Source organism: Lipophrys pholis (genome assembly GCF_963383615.2).
Source record: "Lipophrys pholis genome assembly, chromosome: 2".
Taxonomy (NCBI): domain Eukaryota; kingdom Metazoa; phylum Chordata; class Actinopteri; order Blenniiformes; family Blenniidae; genus Lipophrys; species Lipophrys pholis.
In genome coordinates, this window is record NC_137636.1 from 12,191,747 (window position 1) to 12,217,721 (window position 25,975).

At 40.1% G+C, this 25,975-nt stretch overlaps 1 protein-coding gene across 1 annotated transcript in view; it reads right to left on the reverse strand.

Moving 5' to 3' along the window:
* Nucleotides 1-25,975, reverse strand: part of fam189a1 (family with sequence similarity 189 member A1) — a gene marked incomplete at both ends in the record, with an annotated part of 115,484 nt that overhangs the window by 42,433 nt on the left and 47,076 nt on the right. Inside the window, one exon of the mRNA XM_080493468.1 lies at nucleotides 22,965-23,021. Coding sequence (XP_080349594.1) covers nucleotides 22,965-23,021 — 57 coding nt within the window. The remainder of the gene's footprint in view (nucleotides 1-22,964; nucleotides 23,022-25,975) is intronic.

The window sequence follows — 25,975 nt, forward strand, 5'->3', positions numbered from 1 at the left end:
TTAAAACATTAAATGTTCTCCTTTTACACTTGCATTTTATTCTGGTATGAAAATGGTCATAATAAATCAATGAGAGCAACGTGAAGAGACCAACTATTTGTTGAAACGCCTCTGCTGCTGCTGCTGCTGCCGCTGCTGCTGCTGCTGCTGCTTGGATCATGCTGCCACCGCCAATATGAGCCATCAGATAAGAGGGTCTATCTAATTCATATTCTAATTAATATGGAGCTTCACTTCCTGCGTCACGGGGCCTTAGGGGAGGACACCATTCATCAGGCATAATCTCAAGCCGAAAGGTTCTTGTTCACCCAGCCAGCCCGGCTCTTTTCTCCCACACTCTGCATATAGCTTTGTCCTATCCCTTACCTGTCCTTCCTGTCAGTGTACCAACAACAAGAGCATGTGGAGGACACAAGCACGGAATCAAAGATGGTTACTCTGGCTGTGTGTGTATGTGGCTGCTTTTATGTGCAAGAGAATTGATACAATAGAAATGCAGCGGAAAGAAAATGAAAAAAAAAAAAAAAAAAGGGAAGGCAGTGAGATTCAAAAGCTTCCCAAATTGCCACAAGGGACACATCTTTTAGTCTATGTAGGAAGCACAGCAGTGTGGATGATCGGTTTTTCTCACAGTATGGAAGAAAATAAATGTCATATCTTTTTTTCAGTTTGATAGATATTCGATTGCTTTAATGTCATTGTATGAGGAAAATGAAATTAGTTTTACAAGAGTCTGAGTTTAGTGCACAATGAATTAACAAGAAAATAAAGGCGAGCAGAGGTGACTGCAGAGGAGGCAGTGATGAGATACTGTAAATTATTAAATCTCTTTCTCGTTGAAAGATGCATAAAGAGAAGAAATCCAATAAAATTGTGTGAAATTACTTTTGATCATAATTGGATTTGTTATTGGTTACAGTCACTGGACATGAACAACTATTCAAATTAAAGCCACAAGAGGATGAATTTTGCTTTTGCTATTTGCAAATATAATTTAGGAACATGTACACGGTCGGCTTTTTAAAAAGGGAGAGACTCAGGGCCCTGTGCATGTGTCAGGAAGAAAAGGAGGGTTTGTGTTTCAGTTTGAGGTTGTAACATGTCGGCTCCCCTGTGGTTAAACCGAGTACCACTAATCTGAGAGTCTAATTTCTAAGAAACATGTTCCTCCAAAAAAAGGAAATAATGTATTCATGTAGCTTCAGAGACTCGAATAAATCTAAATGGAAACTGTGCAGTTCAAATCCGAGTTAAAAAAAACAACATTCACAGTAATTCAAGTCTTTTGATTTACGCAGGAATGTTACAAACTGAAGTAAAAGTCACTGAGTCATTAAGTAAGGCCTAAATCCAAAACTTTTCCTGACTGTGGGGTGATTAAATTAATTGTATGACAATGTAAAGTGGCCTGTTTAGGTGTAAAGATGAACATTGTCTCAATAAGAGCAATGAAAGACATACATGAAAACCAACATTGCACTTCGTATTCTTGATTCTGTGACGTAACAGAATATAAGTAATCACTTAATGAGTCATGAGTCTTGTATGGTGACTGTCAGTTACATATATGAACCACTCACAATGCTTCTTAGCAATACATTTTGTGGAACATACATTTGTGGGATGAGCAGCAGAGCTGAGTATGTGTATCTGAGTATGCCCAGCTGTTTGGCATTGGCAGAGAACTTGTGTGCCATTTTTAATACACAGCTCTGATGTTCATGCCACAAAGGAATAGTCTTTAGAAATGTGGCACAATTTAAAATGGAAATAAGTAGTACTTCATATGGAATAAACTTCATTGATACAAGTATTGTTATAACTGAGAATTAAACTACGGAACATAACATTTCCTGACAAAAAAGTAATGATGGGACCTCGTGAAAGCGGACTGTATAAAACACAATAACAGGATTGTATTTCATGCAGCAACATGTGAGTGGCACCGTGTTACCTCGGGCTGACTTCACTCACATCGGTCACCCTTGGGTTCACTGCTGAATGGGAGATGTGAGCGTGCTCCCCTGGGAAGGAGTGACGGCTCCAAAGAAGCTCCAGTAATCACCCTCTCCTTCTCAGGTGTTTAGCCAGTTTGCAGAGCAAAGAAGCTCTGACTCACTCATCTGAAAGGCTTTTTGACAGATTTACAGCATGTGAGAAGGACTGAGGTGATCTGAGGAGCAGTGGGAGCAGAAGAGTGGCAGTGCTAATGCAAACTGACCAGAGGTGACAGACGTACTGTGACCAGAGGGAGGGCGCCCCTGCAACACAGTCACACATGCGTCCTAATACTCTCTTTCAGCCCGCATGGTCTATAAAGAACCAACACACACTCTTTTTTTTTTTCAGGTTGGCAGTGAGGTGGCTTCAGAGAGGGAACCTCTTCAACAGGAGTACTTGTGATGAAGCCTCCATGTTGGCAGACATCCACCCTGCTAAAGTGTCCCTGAGCAAGACACTTCAGCTCTGTGCACTAGGTCAACAGGTCTCACATCAGCAGCTCCTCTTTACTCAAATTTTACATTTATTGCAGCTCCTGAACTGTGATTTGACAGGTGACACTCCATGGAAGCGTATACACATCTATTCTTCAGTCTGCTCGAGCTGGGTATATGTGCTTGTTACTCGAGGTCAATTATTTATTTATTTTAAGCCGAAGAGAAGACGGCAAAGAACTAGTCAGATTTCTCGAAATGCATTGAATTACAAGAGATAGAGTTCAGCACATTCTGTTGAGGGGCTTTGCACAAAGTCAAAATGAACTTTAAGATTAAACGAAGGACGCTGGAGGGATGCGAAAGGTGTTGCTTAGCAACAATGAAAATATTTTTTTTTTCCCTGGCTAAGGACCAAAGCAAATTTATCAAAACAAATCCAAAGCTTCTTCCTCTGCCCCAATGCCTCAGGGCACATCACAGGAGTGCCCCTATCTTACCGTAAAAAGCTTCTTCTCATATGTTTTGTTTTCCTAAACCTTTATAATGCCACAGGAGGGGCAGTGTTACCAAAACAGCCACCACACAGTGCTGAGTGAACATCCTGCTAAGAAACCTGTGTGAAACAGGAGCAGGGCACAAGCCGAGGTGCCAGGATGTAGTTTAAATCGCCAAGAAAATATAGCCAGCGCAGTCATAATCTGAATGTTCACCGAAGGCCAGAATCAGCATTTAATACATACTGGAGGAAAATAAAAATCATCCCTGCATCATGTACGTATCATGTCATCCCTGCACACCATCACTGACACAGAGAAGAAGTCAGATACTGAAGTAGTAAAATTGTATTTCACCATATTTTTTACTATGAAGTAAAATGGGCAGAAAAGAGTAAGTGGTGGAAACAGTCACTCGTTGTATTGAGTAAAAGTGTACTTTAAAACATTAAAAGCAAAAAAATAAAACACTTTCAAATTGGCCGTGATTCAAAATAATATCAATATTATATAATCCACCATAATTCAGATTGTATCCATGGTAACTAAATTCTACCTTTTAGGGTTTTTTTTTTCCAATATGATGATGATATTTGTAATCATACCTTCTGAAAATAAAAACTTCTGAAACATTCTCAACATTTTCTGGAATCTGTATGGAGACTTGTGCTTTTTTAATGTGGTGCATTATTTACACCTAAAACTGTTTTCTTTTGAAACAACAATATGAGGACTTTTCTCAATGTGCAGCAGTCATCATTCAGCTGTGGGGACCAGCTTGACTTTTAAAAATGCTCAATCAATTGATGAAATATGAAAGGTATATTTTCTATGTGATATAATGTCAGTGTCAACTTTACATTACAGGTCAGACAATGACAATGAAATAGAAAAAAGGCAAAATATACATCTGTGTGCTTCTCTGTTTTAAGGTCAAATATAATGTGAATGGATTTGAGACCATATCATTGTTGTAAAGCCTCGTGACAGATGAAGTACACAAGATTACTTGTGAGAAGACATTTATTATACTGTATGAAGAGAAACCGATCCACAACTAAGTGAAACACCATGATCTGTTCTGATAAAGAGACAATGATCAATGCTATTTGTAGGTCTGCATAAACCTTTCACTTCGTTTAGATCATTCTTTTGCTTTTATTTGTTTGTATGTGTCATTAGATCATCAAAGAAATGATTGCTGGTAAAGAACTGCTCTTATTCTAAAGCATGTGGAAATGGGGCTATTTTGCTGGATACAGTAACACTGTGCAATGAGCTGGCATAAACGTTTATTCAAATAACTATTATATTTAATAAAGCAATTTCAGAGATTCACATTCAAACTGTCATTTGCAAAGCACTTTTTTATTTGTCTAATTAAAAACCCAAAAATGAGCTGCCTGTTTCTACTTTGTGAGACACGTCGTGACCTTTTTCCATGAAAGGTGCTCTGTAAAAATTAATTTAGTGGAAATGGGGAGTTGTTTTATAACACACACACACACACACACACACACACACACACACATCACATCACATCACATCACATCGTAGCCAATATCTCAATACGGATCAGCCAAATCTAAAAAATTTAATTTCAGCTTTTTTCATGTTCAAGTTCTCTTTAAGATTCAGTTGCATTTTGCACCATTAAAAAAAGCAAGCAAGCTTTTATTTACAGATGCGCCATGATGTCGATAACATGTGAGGACATTTACATTGGCTGACTATTTTCTTATTTCTATGCACATCCGCAATAAGAACAAAAGTAAAGCGTTTCATAATATTACACTCATGCTGGCTCTCATTTCAAGGCCCTCTTCTTCTACTGGTCCCTTGCCAGCTCAGTCAAAAAAAACAAAAAAAAAACTGGAAAGAACAGAAGAGAAAATCTAACCGTAAAATCAGAAAAGCCAACAGAGAACATGTGAATGGGAGTAATCTCATCCCAGAGCTATTTTTGAGTGCTTTCCTTCTGTTTGAAGTGGTGCAACACTTCCTGCTGATTTATTCTTTGTAGATTTTGTCTCCACCCCGAAACGCCACCTTTCACTCAGCTTTTAGTCAGCTCGCTCATTCGCACACGTATGCACTTTTGTTTTCATCTCTCACTGTCTGTCTGACACACACACACACACACACACACACACATCCTGTCTCAGTTTTCCTTTAGCGCCTCCTGACAGGTGGTCCTGCGGGGCCCATCTCAGTTGGCAGTGGGCTACATCTCCCACTAAAACCTCTCCATCTGGGTCAAGTAGGAGAACAACGGGCCTCTGAGGAAGATGAACACAAAACATACACACACATAAATCCAACACAGATGCTGATTTGAAATCAGTATGCATCAATTATTTATGCTTCTGCGTGCATGAATGCACATGTGCATGGTAGCATGTCTGACTCAGTGTTGTCTATAAGAGTACAATATGTCAGAATGTGTGGAGTATTTGTGGGTCTACATGACGTGCATACACTTGTAATAAAAAAAAATAAAAAAAATAAAAAAGGTTTTGCCTGGAGTCTCTTCTCAGCTTCCTAATTACTCAGGATGGCAGACTGCAGTTGCAGCATTTAGACCATTTTCATTCTACAAATGGTTCCCCTGAAATGTTGTACACTGTCTTTCCTTCCTTCCTGTGCTGCAGACTAAAGCCAGTTTGCATTAATAGGGCTCCCTTGAAAAGAGATCTCATATGGTTAAATATAGGTCAAATCAAAAAAAAAAAAAAAAAAAAGAGTTGGACTGTTGAATGGCCCCACAAAACTATTGCCCCAAAAAAATTACTAAAAGAAAAATGTAAGAAGAAAATGTGAGACGAATTCTAGTCACTTTTGCTTCTACTTGAGCTGGTGGCACCCTCAAGGAAATCAAGACGTTAAATAGAAAAGAAAGAAGGAGTCACAGTAACTTCATTTCCCTGCTTCTGTAACAGAAAAAGAAAATGTCTGCAAGAAAGCTGAATAAGGATTGTGTAAATGGGAGTTATTGTTCTACTAAACCTCACAAACTGTGAACTGTTCATTACGTTAAGAAACATCTTTCTAAACCACATCACAACAGATTTGAATGAAAAGTCAATGACTTTTAGGGGATTTCCTCACCATGATACAATACAGGACCTTTTCTATCCACCTCATGGAGCAATTAATGCTTAGTTGTTCTGAAAACTAGAAAACTAAATGAACAGTACCTATATAGGACATTTTCAGGCTCAAATTGCTCTATAATTTTAATTTCAATCGGGAAAAAGTGGCGGTACTGCCAGGGAAGATATTCATGTTTCCTGCTTAAGGAAAATTTCACACAAGAACATAAGGCGTGAAGGGACATAACCACCACACAGACCATGACTCACTCACGCTATCACCTGTCTGAGAAACACACACCACCACAAACTATTATCTTGGTTATAAAAGATCTACGATGTCAACCACTAAATGTTTAAGAATGTTTTTTTTCTTTTTCAATATAGAAAAACTGTTGAATGTTGCACTGACCTGAAATCTAAAAACATTTATGTAGGTGGGCTGTTATATGAACTCACCGGTGAGTCAGTCCATCCTGCAATGTTGACAAGGTGAAAAGCACATTCCAGATATGAGTTCCTCCAGGGCGCACATCCAGGTGGCAAACTAGGTTTCATAAAACTATAACCTTTTGTTGTAATTCTGACAATGCACATGAGCGTCTCCCGACAGCAGTGCTAATGGTTGATGTGAAGACAGGTTGCTTGTTTAAAAAGTCCAAACCACAAGTCTTAAATGACTGTACATTTATCTTCCATGCCAATTTATTTGACTCAGGGTCACAGCGTGCTGAAGCTGATCCCAGCTGACGATGAGATAAGGCAGCGTACACCCTGGACATATCACTATTTCATCCTTTATTATTATAAAATAACAAGGAATTATAACCGGTATGTCTGTTTTTATGCTGTATGTGAACAAGAGACAGACCTGGACATAAAAAGTGCCATATAAAGAATGCAATGCAACTTCCACTCATCTAAGGACTTTTTGGGCCAGTCGATAACAATGGCTGCAAATATGAATCATGGATCGGGTCACAGTACGGCTCATGTGTGACAGATGCACAAAACAGCACACACAATCCATATAGAGCCTTTAAGAATATGGAATATCAGACGTGTGTTCCAGCCTTAAGCAGAGATGCTACTATTATTTTAGAGCCGGGTCTTGCTCAGGGAGCCCTGCTGCCTGTTTGTTGGACTGCACTGAAGTGTCCAGAGGAAACCCAGGCACACACGGGGAGAACATGCAAACTCCACACAGAAAAGCCCCGGGCTGGATTTCAACCCACGCTGTGAGACGAGAACGCTGCACCACCGTGCGGCCATCGTGCCACCGTGTGGCGCTCGTGCCACCGTGCGGCCCTCGTGCCACCGTGTGGCGCTCGTGCCACCGTGCGGCCCTCGTGCCACCGTGCGGCGCTTGTGCCACCGTGCGGCCACCGTGCGGCCCTCGTGCCACCGTGCGGCGCTCGTGCCACCGTGCGGCGCTCGTGCCACCGTGCTGGCCCTCGTGCCACCGTGCTGGCCCTCGTGCCACCGTGCTGGCCCCGGACCAGCTGGTCTTCTGTCTACAGCTCTGACCAGACCACAATCGAAGTTGACATAAAGACAAACTCATTTGCAGATGTTTCACAGCAATGCAAAGAGCTGTGTGGTGTATCTGGTGTGTTGATATTTGATACTGTCCCAGTGCCAGTACTGGACGTTTGTGACCACTGAAGTCATTGAGATTAGTCAGGCATTTGGTTGGACATTCAATATAAAGTAGCTCAGCACTCAGCTCGTTCATGCCGATTCTCCAGACGCAGGAGGTCAAAAGTGTGTTCACACTGGTTTCCTGGGCCCATCAGCTCTGCTGGGTGAACCCCGAGCAGCTCCGTCCCGGCCTGCCAGAGCTGTGAAGTTGTAGTGGTAGTCATGCGGCAGTATCAACTCACTGAGCTGTGAAATATGGCCAACATGATTGTGTGCAAACCACAATTACGTCTCCAGTCACTGACAAGTGACCACAGAGCACTAGTTGTTCAGTCAACTGTGCAGTATGAACTGGTGGACCCTGCCTCTAATGCCTCTATTTGCCCAAAACACAATCACTGCGATGTCACACACAGTTCTAAGCATTTAACTTAGAAAGAGATTGGCACTGATGGGGCAGGAGGGGAGCACAGAGCAGAGCCCAATTGTGCTGCTTAACAATGGCTGAAAGGAAAGCACAAGAATCATTTTGCTGGCTTTGTGCGCCTGTGGCTTGGACGGCCACAGCGCATTTCTAATCCGCTATTATTTCATTATTAGTGTATGATGCCAATGTGGGAATTTAATTAATGGGGGGTGGGGTGAACTGAAAAGAAAACCATTTTGAGAAAAGGGTTGTCACTTTTATGCCCTAACCCTAAAATGTGTTTGTGAAGGATAAACATTTTACGAAATAAGTGACAAAAAATGTTTAAATTCAATCTGTGCGTCTTCTATGAGGTAGTTTATAATTATTATTATTTTTTTTTTTAAAACAGATTTTTTTTCCTGCATTATATATTTACTCTACATATACTGTATATATTTGGTAGACACACTTCACTTTTGCAAAGTTCTCAGCTGCGTTGTACCTTAACTTTTCTCCTGCAATACATCAGGGAGCAAGCTTTCTCTCACATATTCCATCTCTGCAATCTCCTGCAGAAATGTCAGTGTTCATCATTTCAGGGAAAGATATCAGATCATGTGGCTGGTGGTCATTAACTTACACACATCTGCACACACACGTACATGCACGCATGCTCGAAATTAACCTATATTTGGTTGTGAATATAAATAATAAAACTCAATATGATTAATATAAATCAGCATTTTAAAAAATCATCTCATATTCTAATAATTAAATGTGAAGAAATGGTAATAATGATTATCTGATGATTATATAATACATATGTGTCAGAAGTTAATGCAGAAGGATGTGAACGCTGCTTTACCATCCATCTTTCCTCAGGTTTAACGCATAACATGTATTTTTGGACGGAGCGAGAAGTATCAAATGTCACTTTGATTTACAGTCAAATTGTGTTAACAAGCATTGATACAAGAAGAGCACGTATAAAAACTATTCCAGATGCAATTTTTTGTCTAACTGTGGTTAAAGTTTTAAAAAAAACATAATGTGCATTTGTACAAGTTCCTACTGAAAATATAAATAGGTGTTAGACATGACATGGGCAGTAAATATGTCATTGAATTAAACTTATCTCGTGTCCTTTATTCCTGTGCTTTATAAAAAGGACAAAAGGCTTAAAACTAAAATTTACATAAACAAATAAAGCCTGGAGTGGTCATAAATGCAGGCAGCCTAAGACAGATTTATTGGCTTTATCGCTGCTGCGCTTCAAGACACTCTCTCAGAATTTAGTAATTATCTCATTCTGGGCTGAAATTCTGCAAAACTCAGTTTGAGCAGCCTCACATATAAAACATGTGTGCAGACGCTTTGTAAACACATAATAACATTAATAAAGTCGAGATTATCAGCTTTGTATGAAAACAACGGCCTGTTCGTTTTGCCTGTGTGTGTGTTTGGATGGTTAGACGTACCAGATGGGGATCAGTTTTGTAGTTTACTATGTGGACGTGCGGCTTAGTATTTTAGGCATGCTAATATTTGTTTATTTGGGGGTGGACATTTTCTGTTTGAGTGCTTTTCTAATGTCTGTTTGGACAGGAAATGGCCACATTAAGGAACGTTTTGCGCCGACATTTGATCTTCTACACGCACAGAAGATAGAAATCCAGCTGTGAACTGATTTTCACACATTTGCACCGATTCATGTCATAACTTGTCCCCACATTCATATTTACAGCTTACTATGAGCAGCACTGCTATAAATAATCTGCTGTGGGGTCGTAATGATCAAAAAGCAACCAAACTGTTGAAAATAACAAGCTCCTGTTTTTCATCATTGTGCTTTTCCATTCTTATTAGCTTCCAGTAAAGTCAAGGTTTGATGCAAGCCTTCCAGCAAAGCAGGAGGTTTAAAAAAAAAAAAAATAAATCCCGCCTGACTTCAGGCGAGTCCAGCACATATCTGTAAAAAACATACACGTCTAAACAGATCTCCAGCTGCAGGAGACGCAGGGAAACAAGAGTGCTAGTGTGCTCATTTCACTCCTAATTAGAGGATTAATTTGTTCATTAAGATCTGTGTGAAAAATGCTCAAGTATTGGAGGGCAAACACAGAGCGGACAGATGTGCAGTCTCCGCCTCAGCCTGGCCTTTTAATCATTTAATTAACTGGATGATAAGAAATTGCACTCAAAAGCGACGGCTTTTTCATTTTTTGTTGTTGTGGTTGTTATTTATCTTCATTCCACTGGTGTGGTGATGTCTGTTTCTCCATCACCAACAGTCAGCCCGCCACCTCTCCCTGTCCGTCTCTGCCTCCTGCTTGCATTTGCTGCAGGCTGTAATATTTATGGACTGTCAGGGTCACGGGCAGCCACAGAGAGCATCTCGTAAAACCTTTCACCAATGCCCTGCTGGCCCTACTGTAGTTATGTGATCGTAATGGAAAGTCTACAGTTATGATCTGTGTGTGCGTGCGTCTGTGTGTATTGTACTCGTTTCGTTTTTTGTTTTTTTCAACAAAATAGATGACACCCTCGCTTTCATGACCACACAGTAGTTATGAGATGAGTGCTATGTTTTACGTCTGTGTGTGTGTGTGTGTGTTGTGAACACACACCAGCGTGAGTTGCTGTAACAAATGTCCCCTTGCCTTTTGGATTAATCCAAGCGAAGTCATGGGCCATCAGCGTGTCACTGAAATTGTGATGTAAACCACAAACAGCATTTCTTTTTGAGATCTAAGACAAGCAAATACAAACATATTCATCAAATAATGTTGTGCTGCAGTTCAAGCAGCAGGTAACATCTCAGCATGGAGCTTCTCTCACACGTGCCCAGAACTTCTCTTCTGCCAGTCCGTCATATCCACCATCTCCTACAATTCACACCATTAGGTCAATGTTTAACATGTCAGAGGAAGCTAAAGCCCTCTTCATTCACTTTTAGAATAAGCATAAAAACAAACCATAAACAAGAACAATAAAATAAATCAGTTAAACATTTTGTTTTCGCGATCATGGGACAATGATCTAAGATAAACTCCTGTGATCACATTCAAAACCGTTCATGATGTTTGCCATGTAACAGTAATGAGGGCGGTGTTTACTACGTTCATGCAATAATCTTATTAGGACATGAAAATGTACAACTGCTTTAATTAAAATACTCTCCCATTCGAGAAGACAGTTATGTGTGCTGTTTATACCAAACATCTATTGAAACACTGGATATACGTATTTATCCCCTCGGGGCAATTTAAAACAGCCCACGCTGAGTAGTCATGTAAGCACAGACGTAAGACAGTAAAGCTATTTTATTATACGTATATACTGTATGCAGTACTTTCACAGGCTCAGCATCCATCATCCATCTATCTAGACCAGGTGTGTCCAACCTCGGTCCTCGATTGCCCCTGTCCTGCATGTTTTAACTCTCTCTCTCTGCTTCAGCATTCCTGAATCTAATGATGATGTCATCACCAAGGTTGTGAAAAAGGCCAATAACGAGCCCCTCATTGCAATCAGGTGTGTTGGAACTGGGAGAGAGGTAAAACATGCAGGACAGGGGCCCTCGAGTACCGAGGTTGGACACCCTGATCTAGACTAATAGACTTCCAAGGCAACAGGGAGCTGATATAAGCAAACATAAAGCAAAACACACTGGTCACATCATCAGTCCAACACAGGACCTAAAGACAATCACATGGACACCTAAGAACGAGTTAGGGGTCACATATGGCAAGTATGGCTTTGGAAAACTTTGAGTACACGGAGAGAAGTAAGTGCATGCACAAGGAAAATATTCAACCTACACCTGGACTGGTCCACTTTCTTTCAAATACAGCCTAAATGTATCTGCCCTCAAGAAAACTACTTTAAAACAACACACATTGGTTTTTTAGTAAATTTACTGGTGAAAATCACTTTGATGGTCACAGAGGATCACTTTGATTTACTGCATCTTCAATGTCTCCATTTCAGCCTCACAGAAAGACCCAGGCACTGTTTTGGGAAAACTCACACTTGCCTATGTGCATAATTGCTTGCCTCGGGATAGACTTTGTGATGACGAGCTGTTACCTAACAAATGCTGTGGCAGCTTTCTGAGCGGTGACAGTCTTCCAGCGTATCCGATCAGATTTTGTCTCTCAGACGACATCGGGAAACTTTCTTGTTTCTTCCCAAAAAGAAAGACAGAAGCTTCTGGAACTGCCAGAAGGATTTCTCACTCTGGCATAGACATACGGTGTGTTTCAGGGTTTTTTTTTTTCTTTCCTCAAGATATTACACGAACAACTGATGCTGGTGTTACTCAATTCTTACCACTACGACCAAAAATACTACTCAAGTGTCGGAAATATCAAAAGTGGGTCATGCACAGTGTGTTCGTCTCAAAATATCCTATATTATTTTCTCAAAAAGTGAGAGCATAACTGATAAGTTACCTCAGAGCACCTCCACTGTGATGGCCAGCCCCCCCAACAACATACAATAGCAGGAGTTGTTTTTTGTCTATGTGGTTTTCTGTAACGTCTGCAAGCCTCATTTTGATCACCTCACCTTGTGCTTGCTCTTAAGCTTTGTCGCCTCCCCGTGAGGGTGCAACCCTTAGGTTAGGAAACATTGCCTCGGGAGATATGTACAGAAAGCATTGCTGAATATCATAAAAAATGTGCTGACAGGACACAAACGGAAGGGCTCTAATCTCCTAAAATCAGATGTGAATGATTGTTTTTGTGTTTCCCTGGCCTGCACGAGCAGCCACCAGAGGGTTGATCATATCTCCTGGATCAGCCCTGAAACATGTGCAGGGTCTGACCTGTCGATCTAAAGGTTGATGGATGCGTTGGAGAGTGTTAGGAAGCTCCAGCTTCCTCCCAGCCTGTTGGGTCTCAACATTGATTATTACGTCCGCCAAGGATATAATAAAATCATCGGCGTATATTAATATATATCTGTTTGTATGTCTGTTAGCTAGATTACGTCAAAACTCCAGCAAGGATTTTGTAGAAATTTTCACCACAGATAGATATTAGGCCATAGAAGATTCTATTAAATTTTGGAGGTGATCTGGATCTGGATCCGGATTCTGGATCAGCTTTCTATTTGATAGGCTTTTAAGGATTACGTCAAAACTACATGAACCTTTGGCGGACGTCAGTAATCTCTGATTGTTCTTGTTTTGTTATAGATTTACCTAACCAAATGACATTTAGTTTCTTAAATATCCAGTGGTGCTCTGAGAGTGTGAAACTGAGAAATAAAAGTGGATTATGACCCTGCAGTTCTCTTCTACTGCTGGTTTTTTGTCCTATTGAGGCCCCTGTAGTGTGGCTTCACCCTCACCCCACAACGGAGTTACAACTCACTGTTGCTAAGGTAACAAGCTTGATGGAGATGATAAGTTTACCTGATGCTGCATTTTGTTTTCACAGTAGCAGTTGTCAGGTAAAGAAATGTCAGCCAAGGCTAGTCTCTGAAAAGACTGAGGTCTGCTCAAGGAGTTCACAGGGCGATAGAGATCTTAAACAATGCTTGACTTGGAGCACTCCTGGGAATGTACAACTGTGTCTTACTGCCTTTAATAACAATGAAAAATCAAGGTCAACACTGGAGAAAAAAATACCTTATCAGCAGACAATCACCTTTAGAATTAAGGAGGTTACAGATGAGACATCGGCTGTAGCTGAAATAAACCTTTCTACCTTTCTACCTACCAACTAATACATTTACACAGTGAGGAATAGTCACAAATTACAGCAAACAAAAAGTATTCAGTGTATGTGGTACTGATCTCTGAAGTCAGGCAGTTCCAACAGTTTTCCATTGTTGTAATTTTACAAAATGTTTTGGTCTAGACAAAATAGAAAAAAGCTGGTAGGTATGTAGATTCTTTATTTCTTTTTCAAAATGATGAAATTAAGAAGTGTATTATTGGAGAGCTAAAAATGATTAGTGACACCTCGCTTTTGCTATGATCACTTTAGATTGGGTAGATGAGGAGTCTGAATTATAACAAGAGCCAACGATTATTACAGCAACACTGTTAGTAACAGTTTTTAGCCACTAAATACTAGTGGCTGAAATTGGTTTTGGTTTCAGCTTCAACAAGCCAAAACTATTAAGAGCAATTAATGTCTGTAATTTGAGGATTGTTTTATATCGCCTAATTTTGTTTAATCATTAATGTTAAATTATATATTTTTCTATAATGTGATAAAATAAAAATGCAGAATCGTTATTGCTTCCTAAACTTTAATCTCATAAACAAAATTATTTTAGACAAACACTCCATCTGCACACTCCTCCATCAAACATCAGACTTTTTACTGAATAAACTTCTTAAGCAATGAAAAATATATGAAGCGTATTAAAACATAATCTTCCATGAGGTGATTAATGGAGTATAAAACTAATCCTTCAAATAAGAAACTGTTTACAAGACTTGTATCTCTCGCCGGCTAAGTCAATGTTGTGACCAAGAAACTGCACTGAGCAGTTTTCCAGTCACAGTAAGCCAGGCCAAAGTGTGCCAAAGCCCAATGAAACAGAGACTTTGAGTATTGAGTTATTAAACAGCATGTTAGACATATGCTCACTTCATCGAGCCACCTGATTATTAACATTAATCTGTTTGCTTTGGGCTTCGTCCTCTACTTCTAGTGAGGAAACAAAGGACAGCAGGTCTGTGAGGCTGCCAGAGTGTTGAGCTAAAATGCTAATGTCAGCAAGCCAACAGGCTCACAATGACAAGCCGCATGAGGAGAAGTCGTCAAAGTCAGTACTGTCCGTCCTCGGGGCACCTTGGATTTCAGTCTCACATTTTATGGCGAGCCAACAGATAGGTCCGATATTTCAGTTGCTAAAACGATAAACCATGTCTCTGCCATCTGGACAATCCTGCTTCCAGTATGACTAAAAGCAAGTATTTCTATTGGAAAATGTGCAATTCTTGCAAACGCTTTAGTAGTATCTAGAAAAAGGCTCAATAGTTGGGTTGTGAAAGAGGCATACAGTAAATACATGCTCATGTCGCACTCACTTGCACTTCAGTTCTTGCAGAAACATGACCACCAAGCAGCTGCAGCACGTTACCTCCTCACACCTCATGAGTGCAGTGACCGTTTCACCTCACGTTAGCTGTGCTTTTCCATTATTTAGATCTCTCTATGCTACACTTTAAGCCAGGGATCTAGTTACTACAGCGTAAATGCTGATCTTCTGTTTTTTTGTATGAATGAACCAGCCAAACAAAAGACAGAACAGAACATTATAAGCTTAAACAAAATTAGGTACATTCCCCAAGCTCAGTATGTGCTTATTCACATTATTAAAAAGAGAAAAGGCTGATAACACACTGTGCGTTTATAACAGGTTGCATTGAGAAAGCATTTATGCCACTTGTTGCACCTCCTGCCATTTACAGTAATTATTGCAATTTCTAGTAAATAGAACATAAGAGATTTTCACAATGACAAAGTATTAGTGGTATAATTATTATGGCATGGTGATCATTCTCCTGAGAGCAGAGAGCGGCTGGTAATAGTTGCGAAAGCTCTCCTGCGGCCAAAATCTCAGTGTAACCCAATGGATATTAAAAAAAAACAAAAAAAAAACTACTGATTGTTTGAACTCCATCAATCTTCCCTACTGCTTTTTTCCAAAAGGTATCACAGAGGACTGGAGCCGATCCTGACTGTGGTTAATCCTGGACTGGTCACCAGTTCCTCGCCGGGAAAAACACAGAGACATAAAGACAGGGTCATCAATCGACCTCAAGTCCCATTAATGATCTGTGTGAGGAAACCAAAAATTAAACAATCTCCAAACAGGAAATACGCAAATACCGGTACACAACAGAAATATTACAATTAATGGCACTGTTTGGTTTTTGGATTATCCCTCAGTGTCACTATATGCAGCTCTTCACATATCTCAATGTACAGGCGTACAACACGTCTCCAACAAGGAATAAGTGGGGATAGAGTAAAAGAGACAAGTTTAAAATTGAAGATGTCGATATTGCTGTTACTGGTACAGTAATGATTTTGTTCGTGGCAATGCCTCATGTTTGAACTTGTTGCCCGACAAGGCCTTTCTGTGATTGATCTGCAATGTTCTATTTAATCCTGCATAGGGTTTCTCCTTTTCCTGGCTTGTGAGAGTCATTGGTTAGTCGAAATGGGAAATGAACATGACTGATATGACATATGTTCACCACTTCAGCTGCCTCAAAGCACTTTACTCTTACCCTTCATGCACACACTCACATTTCAGTGGCGACGGCAGCAAATTACTAGACTTCCATGGGGGGGAATTTTGGGTTCACTGTCTTGAACTGAACCCAAAGTTCAGTTCAAGAGACTGAACTGATGGGGGAGGCATGATGGGGGATGATGGGGGATCGTACCACCAGTTTTTGAACTGGAAATTGATAATACTGAGGCAAACCTCATCAAAACTGTCAGTAAATGTGAAAATGTGTGGTTGTCAGTCAACATTAGCCTTGTCCATGATGTATCTCGATGTCCTGCACCCAAGGCTAAATGACGCAGGCATACATAATGGCTGGATGGATAAAAAGAGTACAATATTTGTAAAGCTGTGCACGGAGTAAGATTTCCTATTAATGCCAAGCCAAGGTAAAAGTTGTAAAGCTAAAAGACACTTCCATCCATCATAACTAAACATTCTACAATCATATCTGAGACGATACTTTTACAGGAAAATGTTGTGCACTGAAAGTGCATTGACTTAACCGTATATTCAATATACGTATGAAGTGTGAACTACTGAATATATATTACACAAACCTATCACAAAAACAAAGAAGCCCAAGTGGAAGCTTCCTGACACAAAATGCTTCACTACCACAGTGTTGTTTCCCCAACAGGGCAAACAAGGACTTGCTACCCTCCAACGTGCTCTGAGTCTTTCTGCCTCTCTAAAAACACATAATACATCACAGTCACGAGCAGCAGAGGACTACAGCTTGTCTTGTCTGCCTCTTCTCTCTGAGTGATATGGAGTAAATCTGCCGTGGCATTAATGCAGCTGACCAGACCAGGAAGAAAACGCTGTCGAAAATGTTTATTAGCTATTCTAGATAAGCGGGATGAGGAAAAGGATTTCCTTCAAATGTGGACACGGCATGTTTTTACATTCCACTGAGCACAATATATCAATACATCTTTGATGTGGTGTTTACAAGGAAAGGATCGAGTAGGCAAAATTTCTTATTCAACACATCTCCTCCTCTCCACAATAGCACATCTGTTTTTTTGATTTTAGTTTTTTGCTATTCTGGTGTAGGAACATCTCGTCTCCAAACCATCCAACCATTGCTCACAGAGTTGTGAGTTGACTTGACTGCAAGTTTTGCTTTGTATCACTTTTCTTATTTATGACTCATAGTTGCCTCTCTAACACTTAAAGACACAAAAATATCTGCAATATCCCAGAACTCTGCAAGCAGAACATGAGTGAATTATCCCACACTGTGACTGAGATCAGTGTTTTTATTCTAAAATGACATACGGGTAGAGTACGTATATGTGCAACACAAAATCACTAACCATCCAAAAGCATCTTGCTCAAGGACACAATGTGAAAATGTGAATGCTCACAGCATTGATTTAAACTGTGACCTCCTGTTAGCCTCACACTGCGAACACTCCACCATTGTGTTGACAACACACAATGAACTAATACAAAATAATATAGAAACATGTATTTGCTTTCCTGCCAGTATGTGACACAACTCTTATACCTGTCCCTTCAATATAAACTAGGAGATCAGTTAGCTTCGGCAGACTCTCGGGGGACTAATTTCAGACACAGCTCTGGGGTGGTAATCGCCACATGGTTGCTAGGCAACCGGTGATGACTCCATGAAGTCAACAGAGAGGCCAAACACACGTTTCTGCCAACGTGTAGCACCAGCTCACTGTGTTAGGCATTTGTTTTCTGTATTCATTATAAAAAAAAAAGATAGATTTATTTTGTGACCTTCAGAAAAGAGAGAGTTTCACCCCGTTTCTCATCCTTGTGCAGAACTAAGCGAACCATGAGATAGTGGTTTCAATATTTATATCCAAATAGTAAATGTCATCTTCGGATTTACACTGTTAGTCACACACACGCACATGCAAAATCTCAGTTGTGACAGCTGCCAACACAAGGTGCTTGCTCCTCCATTAGGGGTTTTAACTTGAGTATTTATCTGAGTATAATATCCAAGGAAACTTTATCCCATAAACAAGCAGAGCCGGGAACTGAATTACAATCTTGGGGTTGTTATACAACCAGCTTTACCACTCAAGAACAGTTGATTAAAGAAAACAAGCCATCGAGTTCTGAAAACTCATTAAGCGTGAGCAAAACGAAGAGAGAATGGCTTTTAAATACATGACACATGTGAGAAAATAGTTGCTTTAATCAAACAAAAAGTATTCAGTGTATGTGGTACTGATCTCTCAAGTTAGGCAGTTCCAACTGTTTTTCATTGTTGTAATTTTGCGAAATGTTTTGGTCTAGACAAATAAAAAAAAGCTGGTAAGTATTTAGATTTTTATTTTTTCAAAATGATGAAATTAAGAAGTGTATTATTGGAGAGCTAAAAATGATTAGTGACGCCTCGCTAATGCTGTGATCACTTTAGACGGGGTAGATGAGAAGTCTGAATTATAACAAGAGCCAACGATTAATACAGCAACACTGTTATTAACAGTTTTTAGCCACTAAATACTAGTAGGCTAATATTTCAGACGCTGCATTTTTATTGTTGGTTTAGGTTTCAGCTTCAACAAGCCAAAACTATTAAGAGCAATTAATGTCTGTAATTTGAGGATTGTTTTATACCGCCTAATTTTGTTTAATCATTAATGTTAAATTACATATTTTTCTATAATGTGATAAAATAAAAACACAGAATCGTTATTGCTTCACAAACTTTAATCTCATAAACAAAATAATTTTAGACAAACACTCCATCTGCACACTCCTCCATCAAACATCAGACCTTTTACTGAATAAACTTCTGAAACAATGAAAAATGTTTTAAGAGTATTAAAAGATAATCTTCTATGAGGTGATTAATTGAGTATAAAACTAATCCTTCAAATAAGAAGCTGTTTACAAGACTTGTGAACTGCCCAGATCATACGATTATCCCCTGTATCTCATGTTATCCTGTAAGAGTCCACACTCCTAAAAGCCAGCTAAGAAGCCAGAGTCTTTAGCACACACGCTTAAACGATCTGGACAAACTCCAGTTATAACGAATCATGATGCAGAGCATGACCACCCACGGTTGGCAGATGGCTTTGTGCCATGTTGCCAGGCCAGAAAGCGTCCAGCCGGTGTATTAGTCACCTGCCAGTCATCTCTGGGTCAGAGCCAGGAATGGAAACTCTCGCCTGTCAGGGCTGAACACTCAATGCTACAGTAAAGCTGACATAAACACGACTGGATATTACCAAGGAACTCTCTAAAAAAAACATGCTGCAGCAACCATGAACTGGCATCTTTGCACATGAGCAAGCACAGATTATTCAGCTAAATTAGTCATGTTTTTTAAGAAAACAGAAGTAAGAGGATTTAACTCTTTTAAGGTGTACATGACACCGATTTCCTCTCATACCAAAATGACGGAATGTTTCACTTGATCCCCAAAAGCTGGAATGATTCAGATCTCTTTCTCTGATCGGATGTTTCACAAAGGAGATGAGCTGGAGAGGAAAAGAGATGTGTAGACGGAGGATATGAGCAGCAAGAAGGCAAGGTGATAAAAGTATGGAAACTGATATACACAGAGAGGCGGGCAGGAGTGTGAGACAATGTAGTAGAGCTACAGAAATGAGGTGAGATTATATATCTGGCATTCAGAGAGGATGGAATAGGACTGAACATGTGCTTGAAGCTGGTACTCTCCTCTGGGTCTGATTGTTACCTTAACGGACATGAAAACTTCACAAGCAAACTATGCAGCCTCTGTAAGTTTTTGTGTAATGCACAGGGAAAAACCGGAATAGTTTCTGTGGGCAGTCTGTCACTCATACAGAAACCATACAAGATCGTTGCATAACTAGCAGTTTGTAAACATAAGAGCAGAAAGAATAAATGCTTGTTAACTTTTTAACTCACCTTCAACAACGACTGTACACCAATCCACGCATGTAACACCACAGTTAAATTGACCTATGACACCATCATAGAACAAGTAAGAAATTCAGATTTTGAGGAAGTGGTGCGGTCACAATAATCTGGATCATAATAATCACTGTCCAGACCAAGGAAATTATACTACAACCAGTGAGGATTGGCAGTACTTTCATGTAGCAAATGAAAAGAGGGTAGAATAGAAGTTGCATCAGAAAGAAAAAAATGCATATAATCACTCGGGAAGCTGAAAGAAGCCTGTCCCCTTAGTTCCTTGCTGAATAATTTCAGTTACTGCTGCACTGTGCAATCCGGGACAGAAAGAACCTTCAGCAGGTGGTGAGGCAGAGCACATCATAAACAGACCACTGTTTCTCCTCAGAGACATTTACACTAACACAAAGAACAGTAAGTTGTGTCAGAAAGACCCCACCCACCCAGGATTACTCCTATTCTCTCTAGAGGAGATGCATACTCTTTTAAAACCTCAACAAATAGACACTTTTTTTCCCCTTAATTCATTTGAACCACTAGCTTTATTTTTTTATTGGTGTTTCTAGAATAGCTGCATCAAACAAACAAAACTTGCATATTCCCATGTTATGTTTTGTTTTGAACTATTTTAGGTGTGATGGCAGCTCTTTTAATCCTGCCACTTTGTTGCATGTTCTTTCTTTTTCTACTGTTTCAGTGGTACATGACAAAAGGCACCATTTGCTCCTAAGGTACTTAACATTTGATACATGACTATCATATTTCATTTAGCATCTAATGCCATATCATGATTTAGTTGCGAAACACCAGAGAGGGTGCAATTTGAAAAGCCCATCGTATGATCAATAGCTAAGATGTATACATAAACATAATCTCAATACCATGTATTAAACCTGCATCATAACTAAAGAAACATGAAAAACACAGATTGTCTCGGAAAGTCTGGATAGAAATGAAAAGTCTTTCATGTTTGCTCAAATTAATATAATATATGCCTCAATTTATTGACAAAACAAATCTGCATTTAGGATTGTAAAAACTACCTTGGGTTAGTTAAGAGGAGATTGAAAGTGCCGTAAAGATTTGAGCAGACACCTCCTGAGATGTGTGTCGGTGTGATTGTAGAAAATATTGTTAGTCATGATGAATAATGCATTAGCTGAAGGCTAGTGTAGGATTCATAATAGAGTATTATTTGCATTTGATAGGATGTTCCACCTCCTTTTTCTTTCCTTTATTTTTGTTGCCCTGTCTTGCTCAGTAGTGAAAATATGACTCCACTGACGATGATTATGTTAGCCGGCATTTCTACGCAGCTGCATCAGTCCTCAGTGGTACACAATTCTTCTTATTGGCAGATAATAAATGCAATTCCTGTTCAATGAAATCATTTAAAAATGATGTGCGCATTTCTTTTTCATGCGTCAACAGTCTGATAAGTGTTTGTGCATGTGCTGTCATCCCTGGATAGGAGCACGGCTTACATGACAATACAAAGCCTTCAATACATAATTGATGCTGTGTTTGAACTGAACTAGGCCGTTTAGATTGTTTCCCTCTGAGATGGCTGAAACTGACAAGAAAAGTGAAAACCATTAAAACTTCTGACTGACTTTGGTCATGTTCTTTCCAGGTCAGTGGCTGTGAAAACATACAACACTGGAGCTGATATCGACCGGTTTTAACACAACCTGAACAAGCTTCAAATGTTGAAAAAACATTTAGTGACAACACCTACTGAACCACAAGTGTGACCAGAAACACGGTTTGCTCAGTGTTACGCTAAGTTAATAAACCAAGATGACAGATGAAGGACTCTTTGGAGGTTCAGTATGAAGGAAGTAATGGGGTGTTTGTTGTTCTGCTGCTGCATCAAGAGAAGCCTGCTTTCATTCACATCCTACAAACTCGACGACCTTGGTTTTAAGTGAACGGAAAACTTCGTAAGGATAAAACTGAAACAAGGGTTAGGCTTAGGACTGCTCAGAGACCTTTAATGAGCTACGCTTCTCTCTTACTTTCACGTTCCATACAGTCCTACCTCACCGAAGTTATCTTATATCTTATGTTATCTTTGTGAAAACTTTGTGTTTTCCTCCCCTGCAGTCTTTGCTCTCTCTCTTCTCTGTACTTCCCTGCAGAACAGTGAAACTGAAGGTTTGGGATTTGTGTCTCCTGTCCCCATCGAACCTGCAGCATGTAGAGTTGGGATCTGCTGGGGTTTCTTCCTGGTAAAGGGGAGTTTTTGCTTTCCACTGTCACTGATGCTTTCTCATAAGAATTGCTGAGGTTTTCTCTTTATTTCAATGTGAGGGGTGATGAAATAGCTGTGTTGTTATTAGAGCTACATAAATTAATTAAATGAAATTAATACAAATAACTGTAATAAACATTGATTTTAGTTTTTGGTATTGGACACAAACAGTGGCGTTTGGCCCTAAAGGCTCTTTCAGACCCTCCAATCAGTCCAGTTCACTGATCAGACATTGTCACCTGGCTTTTCCTATTATGCCCATATGATTAAAAAAACAAGCATACTCTTCAGTTATGTCTTCAGCTGAAGCAGACTTCTCTATTCTCTTGTATTTACTGAGCTAAATGTGGTAATCCAACTCGAAAAGAACAACATGTACCAATCAGCTCAATAAGAGGCTCCCTCTCTGGTATTAGAGCTTTGTTCAGAGCTGTCAGATTAGCAGCTAAGTGTGGGTGTTCGGAGGACACTCACCACGAGCGACAGCGGCCTCTTCCACGACACCACTCCGATGAGACCGGAGAGCAGAACCTGGGAGAGAAAACCCAAAACAGGCACTGTGAGAGGTGAGCGATACAGACAAGAGCGTCAAAACACCACATGGATTTAATGAACAACGTTCCATTGTTAGCGCCAGAGAGACACACTTCAGACACTGCAGGTCTTTTCTTATTTCTCGCCACACCAGTAACAATGAGACAGTTATCACAGCAGCATTGATCCGGACAAAGATCTCCCTCAACAACTGAGAACCACAGAGGCAGAAAATTACAACTTTGTGAATTTTTAAGAGGAGAATTTGACAAAACTATGCCCCCATTCATCTTCTGCACTCGTTTTATCCAGATAAGAGTCATAGTGGCTGCAGCACATCTCGGCCCGAGACAGAAAATGACCCACACCACATTCACTCCTCATGAGCATGCCTTGGGATGAAATACTCAGGAAAAGCTGCACAGACACAGAGAGAACATGCAAACTCCTCCCATAGAGCTCTATGCCTGTCTTTATGCGGCTCAGGCTCTAAGAACATCCATTTGAATGAATGGCGATGTACAAAAGGCAGACTTGTCAAAATAAGATCGTAAAGACTGTAAAGATCTTCTTGCTGTACAAACACACAGACCAGGTGGGAGCTGTTTCTCTCATTTATCAGCTCCGTGACCACCTGTCGCCAGATTTGTCAAACATTTCCATGCACTTCTTTCCCGTCACGTACTCCCATGTTATACTGCAGCAGGGAAGAGGTGATGGACAGGAATCACGACAGTACGAGGTGGTTAAGTGCATGAAGCTGAACACACTGAGCTCTCATGGGGAGTTGTGTGTGTGTGTGTGTGTGTGTGTGTGTGTGTGTGTGTGTGTGTGTGTGTGTGTGTGTGTGTGTGTGTGTGTGTGTGTGTGTGTGTGTGTGTGTGTGTGTGTGTGTGTGAGAGTGATGCAGCAGAAGAATACAAATTTTAAAAAGCTATTTTAATGTGTTTCCATTTTCATAAAAGTGTGACTCATTCTGTTCACAGTCTTGAACAGGAAAGTGTGCACTTTACATCTCATTTCATTTTCAGTGACTGAAAGAAGCTGCCGATGGTCAGCAAGTTGGTCCCAGTGTGGATTTTAAAGATTTTAATTTACCAAACACACACACACACACACACACACACACACACACACACACACACACACACACACACACACACACACACACACACACACACACACACACACACACACACACACACACACACACACACACACACACACACACACACACACACACACACACACACACACACACACACACACACAAAAAAACAACAAAACCCAACAACACTCAAGCGTCTTTCTGGGCAGTAAATTAAAAAAAACCTAAAACATTTCCCCAAACGTAATTTTACTCAGTTTTTCATTCAGCAACAGTAATTAGTACTGAACTTGACAATCTGAATTTAATTACAGTACAAGTCAATCAACATAAAAATAAGCACTGTAAATCCAGATTGGGAGAAAATTGATTCACCATTTCTACTCCCAGCATCTCGTTTTGTCCCCCGTCTCTGAACACCGATCTCCAAAAATTAATGGGTTGTTGGTTTCACAGGTAATGACTACCATGGCAGTCAATCTCAGCACATCAGAACCAGTAATCAAATTACTCCAAATCACTGTAATAGTGAGGTTCTCTCGAGGTTAGAAAATAGCAAACCTACAATTAGTACTTTTCGTTAAATTAGCTGCTTTAATTCTCATAAGCTCTTGTTGTAGATGTTTTCGGTGAACACCGTTGCCCTCTGGCATGGAGGATGACATTTTTGCTGCTCTGACAAGAGTCGACGTTTCAGCCTCTGTTTTAGACGAAAGGAGAATATAGTAAGCAAATATGAGTCGATGTGAGCAGAGGTGAATGTAAATGTGATGCCTTCTTTAATGTTTATCAAGACCATGGTTTTATGCAGCGGGCCGTCCAGCCGTCATTTGGACAGTCAGTTTTCGAAAAAGACTAAAAATAGTGGACGTGTTGCTCAAAGCGTCTAAAATATAAATATTATGTCCATCAATACTTTTCACTTTTCAATACCATTTCATTTTGCCTGAATTCGTATTTTTTCACCAAAATATAGTGAATTATCAGCTCGTGTGCACAACGCACAACTGACTTCAGGTTTTGTATTACGCCCAGTAACGAGCAACGTGATTGGTCAATTGATACCATGTGGTCTATACTTTTTGAAAGTAGCTTCTGATTGGTTTGTAATTCTCTGACATCCTTCATCGTTCAAATGCTAAAGCAGAGAAGAGGATTTTCCCTTCCAAGATGCTGAGGAATTATTCCTGCAGAATCCACACAGGTGGTATTAATTATATGGACCTATGATTTATCTATTTTTTCACTTCCAAAATGAAATGAGAAAAGGAAATATATTACTCTTAAGAAGCAACCCCACCCTCACCGACCAAATCAATTTTGGACACCCATAATTTTGGGATGGACACCCAAAACACCAATTTCTGCCTAAAACTGTAATCAAGACGGTCCCAGAAAGAATCGTCAACATGCAGACGGAAGTTTTCTGATTTAACATGAATCCAAGGGCACCAGTTGGTTGTGTTATTCAATTTCTCGAGCTTTAAGAAATCTGTGACAGTTTTGAAGAGAGGAGAAAAGGGTTGAACGGTGTGTTGTTTCCATTTGAAAAGAGATCTATACCGGCAGCAGCAGAGCAGAACGAAAGCCACGACCGCACACGATTTTATTTGGTAAGAGAGCGAGGGGATTCTTTTGAAGTTAAACCACGAGGGCGCGGGGCTGGGCCAGGGTCAAATTGGATTTCAGGCATCTCTCGAAAAGCTTCAAAAAATACTTATCCAAAAGATGGAGGGAATCGGACAGAGCCACAAAAAAGTACATTAGGTCTGCTGGCTGGCTTCTGCATGAAGAGCTTAATGACGGATCAATGTTTAGATAAATGATTCTTAATCCAAGATCA